We start from the raw sequence: 20,488 nt of genomic DNA on the forward strand, positions 1-20,488 counted from the left end.
TTTCGAAAAAGGAAGTATTTACGCTCACTAAAATGACATTGGAAAAGTCCATGAAAGTTCTATTGAACGACATTTCAGTCGCCATATAATGTAACAGTAAAAATGCAGTCGGAATACTACATTTTTACAGCATTAGTACTGATCTAGTGTTAAAAATCTGGTATAGTACTTGAAAATGCAATGTAAGCATAGCTTGTTTGAATGCAGAGAACAATTTCTTTTGATAATTTTTTTTCAAGCGACAGAACATTCAAAAGGAAAGTTCAATGCGACTTTATTTTAGCTTTTCAACCATTGAGTTATGCAGGGGATGATTAACCTGTTTTTTTTTCCAAACCGATATTTAAAATACGTAGTGACTGGTAACCGAGTTTTCATGTTTTCAATTTTGTCTGCACCTGGATCAGACCATAGCACTCCAGTTTTCCTAGGGTGTGGTATCCTTTTTCATATTCTTGCCCCGTGTCACCAAATCTTAGCTGTTTGACGGGAGGGTGGGACTTGATGGTAAGAAAACCGCTGTCTTCTCGCCAATTGTTATCATTTTTATCACAGTTACACATCAGTGATTCGTCATCGGCGCACGATCCAGTTAAACCACATGCCCAGCCGCCAGTTGTTAAGTTTACTCCCCCCCAGTAAGTCATTTTTTGGCCGTCACGTGAAACCCACCATGAGTATCCACCTTCAATTAATCTGGCGTTAAAACACTCGTATTTGATGAACTGTTGACAATTATCGGAGGCTTCCGTCAGACCTTTTAATTGAGATATGCTGGCAGATCTGTAATGAAAATCAACGGAATATTTATCAGACCCTTCGTATCCTATCACCTTCGTTCTGTTTTCACTGTCGTGACCAACGACTGTCACTCCAACCCCTCCTTTGTCAGTCATGTTACAGTAAACAGGAAATGGATCCTCCCCAAGAACACCGTCAGGATCGATGAGGTAATCACCTCTAACGTCGATGATGTTTGCCTTCACTTTGGAGCAGGTTTCAGGGTATTTGACATGAAGGGTGACACTTGTTTGAATTGAGCTGAATGCATCCGTCGCATTGCAAGTGTAGGTACCAGAATGAGATATGTTAGCAGATAAAATGATCAAAGCATTCAAGGAGTCAACAGACGCCCCCGAAGGTAAGGAAAAAGTTCCATCGTACATCCATAGGATGGTTGGCTTCAGGTCGCTTAAAGCAGAGCAACGCAGAACGACAGCTTTATACGCCATTACTGTCACATTCGACGGAGGCTTTATGAGAAATTTGAGAGCTGAATAAACACGAAGGAGAACTGATGATGATTTGGTACCCCAGGGGTTTGTCGCAGTACACACGTAAAAGCCGTTGTCCTTGGTAGTGATATTGAGTATGGTGATATTTCCTTCACGAGTAATGGTCCTCGCGCTGGAAAGAATCCCATCAGACCTTTTCCATATGATCCTGTCTGGTTTAGGATTACCTGTGACATTACACATTACAGTAACGTTCCTACCCTCCACAGTCTCAATTATGTCGGGAACAACTTGCATTGAAGGCAGTCCTAGAACACCAAAATGACAATAAGCCATGGGAATAACGTAAACAATCTCCATCGTCGATCAAGACTACCATTTACTTTATACAAGATCTGATAGTAACCGCCGTTCTGAGCCGACGACTTTTATGCAGTCAGCTCCATTTTATGTCAGACTTATTACCAGTCGATCACTATGGCAAGAGGCCAAGAGAGGTCCTCTGCAAGAATTCCTTGTCCATCCCAGCAATTTAAGACCACAAAAGCCATTTAAGACCTCATATGTAATCATGTGGTAAAGCTGTCTCCCTCACACCTCTATTGTCCTCCTGATACCTCAAAAATTTCTTAGTTACTCAACATACCTTCAGTGCAGTTTTCTCCCAGTAGTCCATTTGCGCAAACACAACGATAACCCTTTCTTGTGAAGCCAGTTTGGCATCGCTTTGTTGATGGGCAAAGCCTACCGGAACAGCGGTTCTGCGAAGATATAAAAATATTTATAGAATATGTCGTTCCGGTACCCAGCTTCCTCCCCTCTTCCGGCTAATCCATCTATAGAAATGCACCCATTTATTTATAAATAAATTTCAAGATTCATGCCTACATTCATCATTTCATACATGTCCGAATGCATACGTGCATTTACGCACGTGCATTCATGCATCCAGGCATTTATCCATCCTATGCATCCTCTTTTCCATCTACAGAAAAGAAAGTTTGAACGTATGGTTTTCTTCACCAGACAACATTAAAAGTGAAAAAAAAACTCACATATCTCTTTCATTTTTTATTTGGTTTTCTCTTTTCATACTTTTAAGATACATGATAATTTTATCGACGAAAACTTAACGGAATTACTGATGAGAATAGGTCAACTCACCTTAAATGATTTGTAAATAGTCCCTTCTTTGTATCTTAGATCCTGTTGATTATTTGCGTGATCTGAATCACTCAATTCACACAAAAGTTTTCCATTCTGTTGCGGTTTTAGATTGTAGGAAACACAATCAGCTTCCATGAAGCAGTTCACTTCACATGCGCTGGCTGTCTCAATCTCCATCATTTTGAAAACATGTTTCTCGAGGATTAAGTCCTGCTTTGCGGGGTTCATCTCTACTTGCCGACAGTGTTGTAAAAATTAGGCAAAATGAAAGTATGGTTTCTGTATCTAGAAGAGCAACCTATTCTTTCAAGGACGCATCAAAATTGTTCGTCTTATGAAACTTTCTTTTCCATATAATAATATCTTAGACTTAAAAAACTAATTTCCATAAAGCTGTAACCATTACTTCCATCTTGATGTTGTGATGATGGATGAATACTTCTTCCGAAAAAAAATCGTTCAATCAAATCAACAAGGTGAACGATAGAAGCTATGTTCTTAGCAATTTTGATCGATGATTTTTAAACCGGCCAAATCGCAGAAGTTACCCGATTGAAGCCAGCACTAGCGTGAGTGAGTAAAGTATTCAAAAGAAAAGAAAAGAAAAGTTTTGAAAAATTGATTTAATAAAATTTACGCCTGTGAATATGCAAGCGATCTTCGCAGTTATGAGCACTACTTCCCATGCAGGTTTGAATTTTTTAGGCCTAATTTTCACTTCTGCTTAATTAGTTTTCGTGTTTCATATTCATTTCTATATCCGCATTTGGCATATATGATTTTCATATATTTACGGTCAAAAGTTACGCCAGGTGGCTTTAATACTCACCTTGCTCTTTACCGCTGCAAATACCAACCAGAAATGAAAAAAGTAAGAATCCTGACAATTTCATCGCTAACTTGTCTGTTCTCTTTATTGCTTTACGAGCGAGATGGCGAATGAAAGAGTAACGTCAACTTTCCGTTTAGAATACGGCTGCTTACCCCAGTGTGTGTTTTGCGACAAAATAGCTCACTTTCAATTTTTGATGGAACAGTATTGGACGAACATTAGGCGATGACATAGCGGTTACATAATTAAATTTGATACGGTGAAACGGTCAAGGCGGATCAAAAGATTTACATATCGATTTACAGAGGTTTTTCTATTTCTCGAAACTGCAGACCGTTTCTGTCTAGGTCGCTGCGATAATATTATCGTTATTAATCTCTACAATTGAAATTGTCTCCCCTTTTTTTAAACTTTTAAGTTGTGTTGCTTCTGGGCACTTAGCAGGTGCCACAACTGGTTACAATTTGATTTCATCTTAAGTTGCTCTTCAGACAAGTGAGGATTTTCCTTTACCAAAGTTATGCACGTTCTAAAAATAAGAATTATTATATCCCTCCAATTTAAAAGGAATTATTTTTTTTCCTGAAAAAAGCAGGGATTTAAAGTATAGGGGAAGTTGCCAAACTCAAACATCAGCAAGAGGGGAAAGAACTAATTACGTCAAACTGTGTCATAGTGCAAAGAAAAGCTGATTATTATATTTTGCGCGCTACAAGCCTTAATTGCTGTTGTTGAGCAGAATTTCAATGAATATTGGTGCTTATCAAACTCATTGAGCGTTGATATTTTAATCATGTATGAGTTACCTCTGAATAAAAAGGAAAATGTAAGAAACTAAAATCTAGAGAAATCAAATTTGGTTACCATTTCCTGTCAACGGGGCTTCAGCACCTGCAGTCAGTCTAATAAAGACTAATTAGGTCAAGATAAACAAACCCTCCATACACTGAAAAGGAGAAAATACGAAGTATGTGTTGATACCCCTATTACAGGTATACCATTTTTTGAGTGATTATAAATTATATAATATCGTATTCCTGCTCAAGAAAGTTAAGAAGTCTGTCTTGTTGAAGAACAATGTTGAAATTTCCCAGTTGGTGAGTTTACATATAATTATATTGGTGACAAAATTGGTAAAATTTTTATGTTAAACCGCACGTTTCCGTGCAGTGCTTCTTTAAGGATTATGATAGATCGTATAACTCGCTAACAGGTTGATTATTGGTTCTCAATGTTTGTGGGCTCTCTCTGATTTCAGTGATACATCGTCATCGTTAACAGAATGCTTTACATCTACTAGGGCTTGTTTTATTGTGATCAAAGAAAAACACTGATTACAAAACAGCTTTTGAACTATTTTACATAAGAAATTGTGACGAGTTTGGCGAGTTTCGGTTTAGCAACGAAGATTTCTTTCCTAACATGATCAGTTCGTGTGGTTGTTTCGATGTGTCGTGTTAAAGCCGAACAGCAAACAGGCGCCACATTGGCTAACGAATGGGTTACACATTTATGTATCTAAAAATACGTTGCTCGTCGAATAAAGAAAAGTGGAAAAGGAACTGAGCACGACGTTAACAACAATGACATTTTTCTGAGAAAAAGGCTTGTGATTTCGGACACTCATGACTGATATATGATTCTGGACCCTAGTGGCCGATTTGCGATTTTGGACCCTAGTGATCAATTTGTGATGATGGACCCTTTTGGCGTATTTGTGATTTTGGACCCTCGTGGCCGATTTATGATTTTAGACCCCAGTGGCCGATCTTTTAACTGGGACATTTATGGCCGATTTGTGATTTGGACCCAACTGGCCGCTTTGTGATTCTGGACCCCAGTGATCGATTCGTGATTTTAGCCACTAGTGGCCGATTTGTGATACTAGACCCTAGTGGCTGATAAGTGATTTGGACTCTAATGCCCAATTTGTGAATTTAGACACTAGAGGTCACTTTGTGATTTTGAACACTAGTAGCCGATTTATGATTTTGGACACAAGTAGCAGTTTTTTCGATTTTGGACCCTGCTGTCCGATTTGTGATTTTAAACGATCGAGGCTGATATGTGATTGTGGACCCTAGTGGCCGATTTGTAATTTTGAACCCTTGTTACTGATTTGTGATTATGGACTCGTGGCCGATCTGTGATTATGGACTCTCGTGGCCAATTTTTTGATTTTGGACCCTAGTGCTCGATTTGTGATTATGGGCCCTTCTGGCCGATTTGTGATTTTGAGCCCTAGTAGCCGATTTGGTATTTTAGACTCTAGTGGCCAATTTGTGATTTTGGACCCCAGTGGCCCATTTGCAGATTTGGGCCCTTGTGTCCGATTTGTGATTTTGGACCCTAGTGTTCGATTTGTGATTATGGACCCTTCTGGCCGATTTGTGATTTTGGGCCCTAGTGGCTAAATTGTGATTTTAGACTCTAGTGGCCAATTTGTGATTTTGGACCCCGTTGGCCGATTTGTGATTTTGGACTCCGGTGGCCAATTTGTAGATTTCGACCCTTGTGTCCAATTTGTGAGTTTGGACTCAGGTGGCTGGTTTGTACTTTGGGACCCCGGTGGCTGATTTCTGATTCAAAACAGAGGCCGATTTCTGATCATGCATACTAGTGGCCAATTTGTGATTTTGGACCTAGTGGCCGATTTGTAATTTCGAACCGTTGTGACCGATTTGTGATTATGGACCCTCCTGGCCGATTTGTGAGTTAGGACACTAGTGCCCAATTTTTTTTTTATTTCGGACCCTATTGGGCGATTTGTGATTTTACACGCTAATAGCCGGTTTGTGCTTTTGGACCCTAATGGCCGATTAGTGATTTTGAACCCTGGTGGACTAGCTATTTATGATTTTGGAGAATAATGACCGACTTATGATTTTGGACCCTAGAGGCCGATTAGCGATTTTGAACCCTAGTGGACTATTTGTGACTCTGGACCCTGCTGGGCTATTTGTGATTTTGGACCCTGCTGGACTATTTGTAATTTTGGAACCTGCAGGACTATTTGTGACTTTGGACGCAGAAGTCTAATTAGTGAGCATTAGTGGCCGGTATGAAATTTTGCACCCTAATGGCCAATTTGGGACTTTGGACCCTAGTGTCCAAATTGTGATTGTAGATCCTAGTGGCTGGTTTGTGACTTTGCACCCTAGTAGCCAATTTGTAATTTTGAACACTAGTGGCCGATGGGAATTTTGGACTCAAGTAGCCAATTTTTGATTTTGGACCCCAGAGGCCGGTTTGTGAGTTTGGACGCTAGTGGCCAATTTTTTATTTTGGACACTAGTAGCTAGACGATTTGTGAGGGAGCAAAGGTCTTCTAATTCATTTGCCTGTTGCACTGATTCTGATTTTCAACCTCTTTGCTCTGGAACACACTAGCTTTCATATCATCAGAATTCGAAAGGTGAGCACAATATATACTACGCTTTTGTAAGCAAAGGGCATCAAAAGCCAACTGTCTGTCTGTCTGCGCCTTGTCTATTCAATCGTTTGTGCGACGGCTTGTACGACCTACAGAACACCGCAAGGAAATCTGAATTTTAAAACCAAGGTTAATCTTACTTTAATTAATTCAGAGAGCCAGACAAGTGGCCAAAAAACAGCAAAGCCCAAACTTGGCTTTCATCTATCATGAAATTGCCTTAGTGATGGGTAAGACATGAATTTTTGGGATAAGGTAAGTTTTCTTCAGTGTTACAAAGCTGGTTTGGGCCGGAGAAAGAATGGAACGTTTTCTTCTTTGGAATCACCAGAAATAAGTATCCCGATGTGGTAGCTGACCTTAAATTAGAGAAAACAGTCTCGTTGTAATAATTGTTGGTTGATCACATTAAATCGTTCCCATAGCAATGACGCTAAAATCTGTCACAAGTAAGACGTCTGGACAGAATAAATAAAAAGGGATGAACTTTTTTCAACAGCCAACAAAGTTAAGGGGAACAAATGGATATTTGAAACTTTGAGCTGTGTCTTAAATTTTAGGGTTAACTATCCCAGCGTATAACCTAGAAAAGAATATGGATTAATGGATTGTTGCCAACAAGACTGTTAGGCTTAATTCATCTTCCTGTCCTTTGTTGCTATTGGCTTGGAGAAAAGCCAATTTTCCAAAGTCCTTAGGAAGCAAGCACTACATACGAATGAAGAAAGAATGGGAAAATTGAACCTCAGGGAGCAGTGCTTCTGCCTCGATGCTGAAAGCTAGGAAACCTATATCACGCAAGTGAAGCAGTGTCGCTGATCCAAGAGACGCAGAAGCAAATTCACCAATATTCTGGGAAAAAGAGAAACACAGAGTCAAAGACTTAATGTCGGTTATTGCCGCAGGGTCTTATTTGAGCCGTGCTTTTTGGGTGGTCAAAGGACTTTGAATGTTCCTTATAGGTGGAGTTTTTTAAGTAATCAAATCTTTCTTTGCTTGTGAAATAGAAGCCCTTTGGACGGTTTCGCAAAAACTTGACTTTTATACGTGTATTTTTTGGTTGATTTAGATTTTTAGAGTGCAGTCGGATAAGCAAGGGTTGAACTATTGAAATAACAGCAATATGAATTTAGCTTATTTTCATGCAGAGACCATTTTTTTATTTTTTATTCAAGCGACAGAACATTTGGGAGGAAAGTTCAATATGACCTTCTCTTTGGTTTTTCAACCTTCGAGTAATGCAGAGTGTGAGTAACCTGTTCTGTTCCAAACCTTTATTTAAAAGACATTGTGAATAGGGGGAATCCTTTGGCAGAAGAAAATATTACTCTGGTGATAACGACAGTCTTCTGAAGAAAACAACGCTATTGTTTTTCAGATAAACAAACCTCTTAATTTCCTTTGATCATGATTTTTTTTTTAACTATTTGCCTATAACTCCTTATTCCCGTCTCCTTCCCCTCAGCCACCGTATCTGCTTTTTAGTTGCGGCAAAGTTTCAATGATAACGATACACAATGGCCGTTTATATCTACACGAAATTCGTCTTAAGCCATATATGAAAATCACCGGCTTCTAAAGCCATAGTTCATCGACTCAGAGATGATTGCAATGTATTGCGTAACTTTACTGTGATGCCCTACGTCAGTACAGTAAGGACATTTCTATCTCTGAATTGCATTGTGATATCACGTTCCAGTTTAAAAGAGAAACAAACTGATTGTATATGTCTTTAATAACGTACTGATTCTATTGCTGAATTAACTTTTTCAATATACAGCTTAATTAATGATGGAGTAATGATGCGGGGGGAGACTGGATTAGAGAGCTCTTCTATTCAGTGTCACATAACCAAAAATCAATTGAGCCAACAATTAAATAGAAAAGAGGAGAAACATGATGATAAAAGTAATGAGTACTGGTTATAACCATGCAAAAAACCTCGAGTGCAGGAATTATGTCAAGCAACCAAATAGTGATTGGTTGTAGTTTTACGTATGATTTGTTACGACTATGCTCCGAGTTTTCATGTTTTCAATTTTGTCTGCACTTAGGTCATACCATAGCACTCTAGTTTTCCTAATGTGTGGTATCCTTCTTCACCATGTGCACCTCCCGTGTCACCAAATCTTAGCTGTTTGACGGGAAGGTGGGACTTGATGGTTAAGAAACCGCTGTCTTCCCGCCACTTTTTATCATTTTTATCACAATTACACTTCAGTGAATGGTCATTAGCGCACGATCTAGTTAAACCACATGCACAGCCACCAGTTTTGAAGTTTGCTCCCCCCCAGTACGTCATCTTCTGGCCGTCACGCGAAACCCACCATGAAAATCCATTTTTGATTAATAAGGCGTTGAAACACTCGTATTTGATGAACTGTTGACAGTTATCAGAGGCTTCCGTCAGAGCTTTTAATTGAGATATGCTGGCAGATCTGTAATGAACATCAAGGGAATATTTACCAGGCCCTTCGTATCCTTTCACCTGCGTTCTATTTTCACTGTCGTGACCGACGACTGTCACTCCAACCCCTCCTTTGTCAGTCATGTTACAGTAAACAGGAAATGGATCCTCCCCAAGAACACCGTCAGGATCGATGAAGTAATCACCACTAACGTCGATGATGTTTGCCTTCACTTTGGAGCAGGTATCAGGGTATTTGACATGAACAGTGACACTTGTTTGAATTGAGCTGAATGCATCCGTCGCATTGCAAGTGTAGGTACCAGAATGAGATATGTTAGCAGATAAAATCATCAAAGCATTCAATGAGTCAACAGACGCCCCCGAAGGTAAGGAAAAAGTTCCATCGTACATCCATAGGATGGTTGGCTTCAGGTCGCTTGAAGCAGAGCAACGCAGATCGACAGCTTTATACGCCATCACTGTCACATTCGACGGAGGCTTTATGAGAAATTTGAGAGCTGAATAAACACGAAGGAGAACTGATGATGATTTGGTACCCCAGGGGTTTGTTGCAGTACACACGTAAAAGCCGTTGTCCTTTGTAGTGATATTTAGTATGGTGAGATTTCCTTCACGAGTAATGGTCCTCGCGCTGGAAAGAATCCCATCAGACCTTTTCCATATGATCCCGTCTGGTTTACGATTACCTGTGACATTACACATTACAGTAACGTTCCTACCCTCCACAGTCTCAATTATTTCGGGAACAACTTGCATTGAAGGCGGTCCTAGAACACCAAAATGACAATAAGCCATGGGAATAACGTAAACAATCTCCATCATCGATCAAGACTATCGTTTACTTTATACAAGATCTGATAGCAACCGCCGTTCTGAGCCGACGACTTTTATGCAGTCAGCTCCATTTTATGTCAGATCACTATGGCAAGAGGCTAAGAGAGGTCCTCTGCAAGAATTCCTTGTCCATCCCAGCAATTTAAGACCACAAAAGCTATTTAATACCTCATATATAATACCTACGTTGCCTACGGTTACCTTAAAAAATTTCTTAGTTACTCAACATACCTTCAGTGCAGTTTTCTCCCAGTAATCCATTTGCGCAAACACAACGATACCCCTTTCTGGTGAAGCCAGTTTGGCATCGCTTCGTTGATGGGCAAAGCATACTGGAACAGCGGTTCTGCGAAGACATAAAAATATTTATAAAATAAGTCGCTCCGGTACCCAGCTTCCTTCCTTCTTCCAGCTAATCCATCTATACCGATGCACCCATTTATTTATTAATAAATTTCAAGGTTCGTGCATACATTCATCATTTCATACATGTGCGAATGCATGCATGCATTTACGCATTCATGCATCCTCTTTTCCATCTACAGAAAAGAAAGTTTGAACGTATGGTCTTCTTAACCAGACAACATGAAAAGTGAAAAAAAACTCACATATCTCTTTCATTTTTGATTTGATTTTCTCTTTACATACATTTAAGATGCATGATAATTTTATCGACGAAAACTTAACGGAATTACTGATGAGAATAGGTCAACTCACCTTAAATGATTTGTAAACAGTCCCCTCTTTGTATCTTAGATCCTGTCGATTATTTACGTGATCTGAATCACTCAATTCGCACAAAAGTTTTCCATTCTGTTGCGGTTTTAGATTGTAGGAAACACAGTCAGCTTCCATGAAGCAGTTCACTTCACATGCGCTGGCTGTCTCAATCTCCACCATTTTGAAAACGTGTTTCTCGAGGATGAAGTCCTGCTTTGCGGGGTTCATCTTTACTTGCCGACAGTTTTCTAAAAATTAGGCAAAATGAAAGTATGGTTTATGTATCTAGAAGAGCAACCTATTCTTGCTTGCACGCTTCAAAATCGTTCGTCTTATGAAAATTTCTTTTTTAACATAATAATATCTGAGACTTAAAAAACTAATTTCCATAAAGCTGTAACCATTACTTCTATCTTGATTTTGTGATGATGGATGAACACCTGTTCTGAAAAAAAATTGTTGTAGCAATTTATCAAGGTAAACGATAGAAACTATGTTCTTAGCGATTTTGATCGATGATTTTTAATCCCGCCAAATCGCAGAAGTTACCCTATTGATGCCACACTATCGTGAGTGAGTATTTCAAATAAAGTGTTTAAAAGAAGAGAAAAGAAAGGTTTTAAAAAGATTGATGTGATAAAATGTACGCCAATGAATATGGAAGCAATCTTCGCAGTTATAAGCACTACTTCCCGTTCAGGCCTGAATTATATCCAGGTCTTATTTTTCATTTCTGCTAAAGTAGTTTTCGTAATTGCGAAGATCGCTTTCATATTCATTTCTGTATCTGCAGTTCGCATATATTATTTCCATATATTCATGGTCAAAAGCTACGCCAGGTGGCTTTAATACTCACCTAGCTCTTTACCGCTGCAAATAGCAACCAGAAATGAAAAGAGTAACAGTCCTGACCATTTCATCGCTAACTTGTCTGTTTTCTTTGTTACTTTACGATCGAGATGGCGAATGAAAGAGTAACGTCTACTTTCCGTTCAAAATACGGCTGCTTACCCAAGTGTGTGTTTTGCCAAAAAATAACTAAGTTTAAATTTTTAATGGAACAGTATTGGACCAACAATAGGCGATGTCAGAACAGTTACATACTTAAATTTGATACGGCAAAACTTTGAAGCCGGATGAAAAAATTTACATATCGATTTACAGAGATTTTTCTATTTCTCAAATATTTCTCTCTCTAGGTCGCCGTGATGATATTAACTTAATTAATCTCTACAATTGGAATTGTTTCCCCCTTCTTTATAATTTAAAGAAAAATCTTCTGGGTTGTGTTGCTTCCGAACACTCAACAGCGGCCACAATTGGTTACAATTTGATTTCAGTTCCTCTTCAGACAAGTGAGGATTTCCGTTTACCAAAGTTATGCACGTTCTACAGATAAGAGAAGAAAATTATATCCCTCCGCTTCAAAAGGAATCGATTTTTTTTTTCTGACAAAAGCAGGGATTTAAAGTGTAGGAGAAGTTACCAAACTCAGACATCAGCAAGAATGGAAAGACTTAATTGCGTCAAACTGTTTGCAAAGAGAAGCTGGTTATCATATTTCGAGCACTTCAGGCCTTAATTCCTATTGTTGAGCAGAATTTCAATAAATATTGGTGATATAAAATGCATTGAGCGTTGATATTTTTATCATGTATGATCTACCTTTGAATAAAAAGGAAAATGTAAGAAACTAAAATGTAGGGAATTCAAATTTGGTTACCTTTTCCCGTCAACGGGGCTTCAGCACCTGCAGTCAGTCTTATAAAGACTAATTAGGTCAAGATAAACAAACCTTTCATACACTGAAAAGGAGAAAATACGATATGTTGATACCCCTACAAACAGGTTTACCATTTTTTGGGTGATTCTAAACTATGTAATATCATATTCCTGCTTAAGAAAGTCAATAGGTCTGTCTTGTTGAAGAACAACATTGAAATTTCCTAGTTACTGAGTTTACATATATAATTAGGTATTTAATGTCAAACCGCACGTATCCGTGCAGTGCCTCACTAATAGCTATAATAGATTGCAAAACTCGCCGGCAGGTTAATTATTGGTCGTCATCGTCTGTAAGTTCTCTTTGATTTCAGCAGCGCATCGTCATCGTTAGCAGAATGCTTCACATCTATCGGAGCTTGTTTTATAGCGATCGAAGAAAAACTGATTACAAAACAGCTTTCGAACTATATTTCATGGAGATTGTGACAAGTTTGGCATTCAAGATCGACAAAAATACTTTTGTTGAACTTTTTGTTTTTGTTCCTGTTAATTTGCTCTAAAACAGTTCTTGAACGTGGTTATAATCCAGTTATCTACAAAAATGCTTCCTGTGCCAAATATAAGAATATACGTATAATTTACCATATCGGTGTAGCAGCGAAGATTTCTTTCCCAACATGATCAGTTCATGTGGTTGTTTCGATGTGTCATGTTAAAGCCGTTAAAGGCGCCACATTGGCTAATGAATGGGTGACACATTGTTTTCTATTTAAAAATGCGTTGCTCGTTGAAAAAAGGAAAATGAAAAAAAGGAACTGAGCACGACGTTAACATAAATGACATTTTCTAGAAAAAGCCTCGTGATTTCGGGCACTCATGACCAATATGTGATTCTGGACCCTTGTGGTCGATTTGAGATTATGGACCATCATGGCCGATTTGTGACTTTGGACACTAATGGCCAATTTGTAATTTGAGACCCCAGTAGCCGATTTTTTAACCAGTTCACTAACGGCCGATTTGTGATTTTGGACTCTAGTGCCCGATAAGTGATTCTGGACACTGGTGGCCAATTTTTAATTTTGGACATAGAGGCCGATTTGTGATTTTGGACCCTGTTGGCCAATTTTTGATATTGAACACTAGTGGTGGATATGAAATTATTACACCCTAGTGGCCGATTTGTGACTTGGGACCCTAGTGTGCGATTTGGGATTTTGAACTCTAATGTACGATTTGTGATTTTGAACCCTAGTGGCCGATTTGTGATGTTAAACACTGGCGGTCGATTTGAAATTTTGAACCCTAGTGGCCGATTTGCAATTTTGGACCCTAGTGGCCAACTTGTGATTTTGGACCCTAGAGGCCGAGTTTTGATTTTGGACACAAATGGCCTATTTGTGAGTTTGGACCCTAGTGGCCGGTTTGTGATTTTGGACCCTGGTGACCTGATTTCTAGTTCAAAACATAGGTGGCCGATTTCTGATCGTTCATACTAGTGGCCGATTTGTGATTTTGGACATTAAGGGCCGATTTCCAATTTTGGTACCTAGAGGCCAATTTATAATCTTGAACCTTAGTAACCGATTTGTGATTATGGCAGATTTGTGAGTTTGGACCCTATTAGGCGATTTGAGATTTTGGACACTGATGGCCGATTTGGGATTTTGGACCCTAGTGCCCGATTAGTGATTTTGGACCCCGGTGGACTATTTATGATTTTGGAGAATAATGGCCGACTTGTGATTTTGGGCTCTGGTGGACTATTTGTGATTTTGGACGTTGAAGTCTAATTTGATATTAAACAGTGTAAAATAGTGGCTGGTACAAAATTTTCCACCTTAGTGGCCAATTTGGGTCTTTAGACCCTAGTGTCCGAATTGTGATTTTGGACACTAATTTACAATTTGTGAAAGAGCAAAGATCTCATTTAGTTTTCCTGTTGGACTGATTCTGAGTTTCAAACTCTTTGCTTTGGGAGACACTAGCTTTTATATCATCACAATTCGAAAGGTGAACACAATATATACTATCCTTTTGTAATCAAAGGGCATCAAAAGCCAACTGTCTGTCTGTCTGCGCTTCGCCTATTCAAATGTTTGTTCGACGGCTTGCAAGACCTACAGAACACCGCAAGGAAATATGAATTTTAAAAGCAGGGCTAATCTTACTTTAATTATTTCAGAGAGCCAGAGAAGTGACCAAGCAACAGCAAAGCTTTAACTTGGCTTTTATCTATGTTAAAATGGCCTCAGTGATGGGTGTCACGTAGGTTTTTGGGATTGGTGTGGGCCTACAGGTTCTTTCATTCCTGTGGTACCCGTACGTTGTTCTAAAAAATCTTCCAGGTAAGTGTCCTTCAGCGTTGGGCCAGAGAAAGATTGGAACGTTTTCTTCACTGGAATCACCAGAAACAAGTTTTCCGATGCAGTAGATGACCTTAACTTAGAGAAAACAGTCTCACTGTAATAATTGTTGGTTGATCACATTAAATAGTTCCTATGGCAATGAAACTAAAATCTGTCATAAGCAAGAACTACTGGACGGAATAAATAAAAAGTAATGAACTTTTTTCAAAAGTTCTAAAGTTTTAAATCTAAGGGTTAACTACCCCAGTATATAACCTAGAAAAATGTATGGATTTGTTGCCAACAGGACTGCTAGGCTTAATGCTAGCCTAGAAAAAGGTGTTGAAATGTCTACCAGATAAAATGTTAATGAATTTAGGAGCAAAAATTGGTCTCGATTAACACAACGAAGAGATCATTTTCTTCAAAATAAGAGTCTGCAATATATTCAGGTTTTCAATAATCACAAAATTTTCTAAATGGAAGCCCTTTGGACAGTTTTTTGCTTTTTTTATATTTTTAGATTGCGTAGCACCAACGAGGCGTAATAAGAAAATAATGAGAACGGTGTATAACCATGCAGAAAAAACCTTAAGTGCAGGAATTATATCAAGCGACCCAGTGGTGATTGGTTACAGTTTTACATATGATTTGTTACGACTGTGGTCCGAGTTTTCATGTTTTCAATTTTGTCTGCACCTTGGTCATGCCATAGCACTCCAGTTTTCCTAAGGTGTGGTATCCTTTTTCATGTCGTCCTCCCGTGTCACCAAATCTTAGCTGTTTGACGGGAAGGTGGGACTTGATGGTGAGAAAACCGCTGTCTTCCCGCCACTTTTGATCATTTTGATCACACGATCTAGTTAAACTACATGTGCAGCCACCAGTTATTAAGTTTGCTCCCCCCCTGTACATCATGTTCTGGCCGTCACGTGAAACCCACCATGAATATCCATCTTTAATTAAAGTTAAATTTTGCCTTTCCCGTGTCACCAAATCTAAGCTGTTTAACGGGAAGGTGGGACTTGATGGTAAGAAAACCGCTGTCTTCCCGCCAATTTTCATCATTTTTATCACAGTTACACTTCAGTGATTTGTCATCGGCGCACGATCCAGTTAAACCACATGTGCAGCCACCAGTTGCTAAGTTTGCTCCCCCCAGTATGTCGTGTTCTGGCCGTCACGTGAAACCCACCATGAATATCCACCTTCAATTATTCTGGCGTGAAAACACTCGTATTTGATGAACTGTCGACAGTTATCAGAGGCTTCCGTCAGAGCTTTTAACTGAGATATGCTGGCAGATCTGTAATGAATATCAACGAAATATTCACCGCACTTTTCGTATCCTATCAACTGCGTTCTGTTTTCACTGTCGTGACCGACGACTGTCACTCCAACGCCTCCTTTGCCAGTCATGTTACAGTGTACAGGAAATGGATCCTCGCCAAGAACACCGTCAGGATCGATGAGGTAATCACCACTGACGTCGCTGATGCTTGTCTTTACTTTGCTGCAGGTTTCAGGGTATTTGACATGAACGGTGACACTTGTTTGACTTGAGCTAAATGCATCAGCCACATTGCAAGTATAGGAACCAGAATGAGATATGTTAGCAGATAAAATGGTCAAAACATTCAAGGAGTCAACAGTCGCTCCTGAAGGTAAGGAAAAAGTTCCATCGTACATCCATAGGATGGTTGGCTTCAGGTCGCTTGAAGCAGAGCAACGCAGAATGACAGCTTCATGCGCCATCACTGTCACATTTGACGGAGGCCTGATGACAAATTTGAGAGCTGAAAAGACACGAAGGAGAACTGACGATGATTTGGTACCCCAGGGGTTTGTCGTAGTACACACGTTGGAGCCGTTGTCTTGTGTAGTGACATTTTTTTATAGTGAGATTTCCTTCAATAACAATGGTCCTCGCGCTGGAAAGAATTCCATCAGGCTTTTTCCATATGATCCTGTTTTGTTTAGGATTAGCTGTCACGTTACACATTACAGTAACGTTCCTACCCTCCACAGTTTCAATTACGTCGGAAACAACTTGCACCAAAGGCTGTCCTAGAACACCAAAATGATAACCCATGGGAATAACGTAAATAATCTCACTACTGTATCGATCAAGACCATTGTTTACTTTATTCGAGATCTGATAGTAACCACCGTTCTTAGGCGACGACTTTTCTGCAGTCAGCCCCATTTTAAGCTAGACCTGCCACCAGTCGATCACTATAGGCAAAAGGTCAAGAGAGGTCGTCTGCAGGAACTCCTTGTCCATCTCAGCAATTTAAGATCACAAAAGCCATTTAAGACCTCACATATAATCATGAGGTATAGCTTTCTCCCTCACGCCCCTATTTTCCTTCTGACACCTAAAAAAATTTCTCATTTATTTAAATCCAAAGATTCTCCAAATTTAACGACTTCTCAAAGAGAAATGCACGATTATCGTCAATGACCAATCAAATCAACATACCTTCAGTGCAGTTTTTCCCAGTAATCCATTTGCGCAAACACAGCGATAACCCTTCCTGGTGAAGCCAGTTTGGAATCGCTTTTTCGATGGACAAAGCGTACTAGAACAGCGGTTCTGTGAAGATATAAAGATATTTATATAACTTTTTGGTCTGGTACCCTTCCCCCTCCTTTCTTCCATGCCCTCTTCATGGAATTACATGCGAGAATAAGTTAACTCACCTAAAATGGTTTGTAAACAGTCCCTTCTTTGTACCTTAGATCATGTTGATTATTTGCGTCATCTGAAGCACACAATTCGCACAAAGGTTTTCCATTCTGTTGTGGTTCTAAATTGTAGGAAGCACAATCAGCTTCCAGGAAACATTTGACTTCGCATGCGCTGGCTGTCTCAATCTCCACCATTTTGAAAACGTGTTTCTCGAGGATATAGTCCTGTTTTGCGGGGTTCCACTCTACTTGCCGATAGTTTTCTTAAAATTAAGCAAAATGAGAGTATAGTTTACGTGTCTACGTAGAAGGGCAACCTATTTCTAAATTAACCTGTTTATTGTAAGCAAGCTAAAAAAACCGTTCGTTTCATGAAACTTTCTTTTTACCTAACAATAAGTGAGACTTAAAAAATTAATTTCCATAAAGTTCTGACCATCACTTTCGTCTTGATATTGTGATGATGGATGAACACTTGTTCGGAAAAAAATCGTTGTTGCAATTCCACAAGGTAAATGATAGAAACTATGTTTTTAGCGATTTTGATCGATGATTTTTAATCCGGCCAAATCGCAGAAGTTACCCTATTGAAGCCAAAACTAGCGTGAATGAGTATTTCAAATGAAGAGTTCTAAGGAAAAGAAAAGAATGGTTTTGAAAAAAATGATTTAATAAAATTTACGCCAATGAATATGCAAGCGATCTTCGCGGTTATGAGCACTACTTCCCGTACAGGCCTGAATTATTTTCAGGCCTTATTTTTCACTACTGCTTAAGTAGTTTTCATAACTGAAGATCGCTTCCATATTCATTTCTACATCCGCAGTTCATATAAATGATTTTTATACATTTATAGTCAAAAGTTACGCCAGGTGGATTTAATACTTACCTTGCTCTTTACCGTTGCAAATTCTAACCAGAAATGAAAAAAGTAAGAATCCTGAAGATTTCATCGCTAACTTGTCTGTTTTCTTTGTTACTTTACGAGCGAGATGGCGAATGAAAGAGTAACGTCTACTTTCCGTTTAGAATACGGCTGCTTACCTCAGTGTGTGTTTTGCGACAAATAACTAAGTTTAAATTTTTAATGGAACAGTATTGGAAAAACAAAAGGGGTGGTATAGTGGCTATATTAAATATAATACTGAAAACAGTGTTTATATATCGATTTAATGAGACTTTAATATTTCTCGAAACTGCAGACCGTTTTCCCTCTCAACTTCATTTCCTCTTCAGACAAGGGCTACACGGGGATTTCCGTTTACAAAAGTTATATAGTTTCTTAAGGTAAGAGATGAAAATTATTTGCCTCCACTTTATAGGGAATTTATTTATTTTTTCTGAAAAAGAAAGGGATTTTAAGTTTAATGGAAGTTACTCACCTGAGACATCAACAAGACTGGAAAGAATCAATTACGTCAAACTGTTTGCAAAGAGAAGCTGATTATCATACTTTCCTTGCTTCAGGCTTTAATTGCTATTTTTGAGCAGAATTTCAATGAACTTTGGTGCTTATTAAATGCATTGCGTGTTGATATTTTCATCACGTACGAGTTATCTTTCAATAAAAAAGAAAAAGTTTGAAAATAAACCCTAAGGAAATCAAATTTGGTTACCAGTTCTTGTCAACAGGACTTCAGCACCTGTACTTAGTCTAATTAAGATACAAGATAAAGATAAATACACCCTCCCTACACTGAAAAGAAGAAAATACGAAATATGTGTTGATAACCATATTACAAACAGGTATACTAATATTTTGGATGATTCTAAATTATATAATATCTTATTCCTGCTTAAGAAAGTCAACAAGTCTGTCATGTTGAAGGACAATATTGGAATTTCCCATTTGGTAAGCTTGGATGTAATCATATTGGTGACGAAATGGGGTAAAACATTTTATTTTAGACCGCACATATCCGTGCAGTGCCTCTTTAATGATTATAATAGATCGTGTAACTCGCTGACAGGTTGATTATTGGTCGTTATTGTCTGTAGGTTCTCTTTCATTTCAGTGATCCATCGTCATCTTTAAGAGAATGCTTCGCATCTAGGCTTATTTTATGGCGATCGAAGAAAAACAAATACACAACAGCTTTCGAACTTTTTCTCATGAGAAATTGTGACGATTTTGGTATTCTAGACCGACAGAAAACTTTTGTTAAACTTTTTGTATTAGTTCGTGATAAATTTCTCTAAAACATTAAAAAAAAGAAAAAAAAATTTTGAACATGGTTATAATTCAGATGTCTATATAAATGCTTCCTTTGCCAAAGATATAAAGATTTCAGCGTAGATTTCTTTCCCAACGTGATCAGTTCGTGTGGTTGTTTCGATGTGTCGTGTTAAGGATGAACAATTAACAGGCGCCACATTGGTTAATAAATGGGCGACACATTGTTTTATATCTAAAAATGCGTGGCTCGGTGAAAAAAGAAAAGTGAAAAAGGATCTGAGCGCGACGTCAACACGACGTCAAAACAATTACTTGATGGTTGAGCATCTTTCTAAAAAAGAAAGATTACATTCAATAATATTTGAAAAGTCTGTGGAAGTTCTATCGAACGACATTTTGCAGTCCTGATATCATGCAACAGTAAAAATATATTTGGAAAATTGTATTCAAACTTTTTAGCACTGATTAAGTGTTAAAAATCCAGTACAGTATTTAAAAATGCAATGTAGACTTAACTTATTTTCATGCAGAGAACACTTTTTTAAATATATTTTTTATCGAGCGAAAGAACATTCGGGAGGAAAGTTCAATGCGACTTTTTCAAGGTTTTTCAACCTTCGAGTTATGCAGAGGGTGATTTACTTGTTCTGTTCTAAACCGATATTCAAAAGACGTTGTGAATACGGGGGATCCTTTGGCAGAAGACGCTATTGCTCTAGTAATGAGGACAATCTTCGGATGAAAACAGCGCCATTGGTTATTACAGATAAACAAACCTCTTAATTTCTTTTGATCATGATTTTTTTTAACGAATTGCCAGTAACTCCATATTCCCCTCTCCCTCTCCCCAGCCTCCGTATCTACTCTTTACTTACGGCAAAATGTCAGTGTTAACG

General features: G+C 38.6%; 2 protein-coding genes and 1 pseudogene across 3 annotated transcripts; all 3 read right to left on the reverse strand.

Annotated features, from left to right (window-relative positions):
- Positions 1-257: 257 nt before the first annotated feature.
- On the reverse strand, positions 258-2,642 carry LOC149040923 (uncharacterized; the record flags this gene model as incomplete). The annotated part of the gene is made up of 3 exons (XM_089179981.1): positions 258-1,543; positions 1,882-1,996; positions 2,400-2,642. Coding segments are annotated over 3 exons (1,527 nt in total), but the record flags the coding sequence as incomplete, so codon positions are not given.
- A 5,172-nt stretch (positions 2,643-7,814) lies between these two features.
- Positions 7,815-13,408, reverse strand: LOC149040924 (uncharacterized). 2 transcript variants are annotated; one of them, XM_089179979.1, is made up of 4 exons: positions 12,376-13,408; positions 10,650-10,900; positions 10,164-10,278; positions 7,815-9,865 (listed from the first exon to the last, which is right to left on the reverse strand). In XM_089179979.1, exons 2-4 carry the CDS (start codon positions 10,878-10,880, stop codon positions 8,718-8,720), a joined length of 1,494 nt encoding a protein of 497 aa, XP_089036105.1. In that variant the 5' UTR covers positions 10,881-10,900; positions 12,376-13,408; the 3' UTR covers positions 7,815-8,717. The 2 variants fall into 2 exon arrangements, with proteins under 2 accessions (XP_089036105.1, XP_089036104.1); XM_089179978.1 differs by lacking the exon at positions 12,376-13,408 and adding an exon at positions 11,509-12,065.
- Positions 13,409-15,296: 1,888 nt separating this feature from the next.
- Positions 15,297-16,931, reverse strand: LOC149040925 (uncharacterized; annotated as a pseudogene).
- Positions 16,932-20,488: the final 3,557 nt, after the last annotated feature.

This window comes from Pocillopora damicornis, chromosome 8 (genome assembly GCF_964200805.1).
Source record: "Pocillopora damicornis chromosome 8, jaPocDami1.2, whole genome shotgun sequence".
Classification (NCBI taxonomy): domain Eukaryota; kingdom Metazoa; phylum Cnidaria; class Anthozoa; order Scleractinia; family Pocilloporidae; genus Pocillopora; species Pocillopora damicornis.

Excerpts from the sequence above, each read along its gene's own strand:
- LOC149040924 (XM_089179978.1), bottom strand. The coding sequence starts at position 11,572 with ATGAAATGGTCAGGACTGTTACTCTTTTCATTTCTGGTTGCTATTTGC. Across the intron at positions 10,901-11,508 it reads TTGCAGCGGTAAAGAGCTAG|AAAACTGTCGGCAAGTAAAG; the intron begins GTGAGTATTAAA and ends CCTAATTTTTAG. Across the intron at positions 10,279-10,649 it reads CTGTTTACAAATCATTTAAG|AACCGCTGTTCCAGTATGCT; the intron begins GTGAGTTGACCT and ends ATGTCTTCGCAG.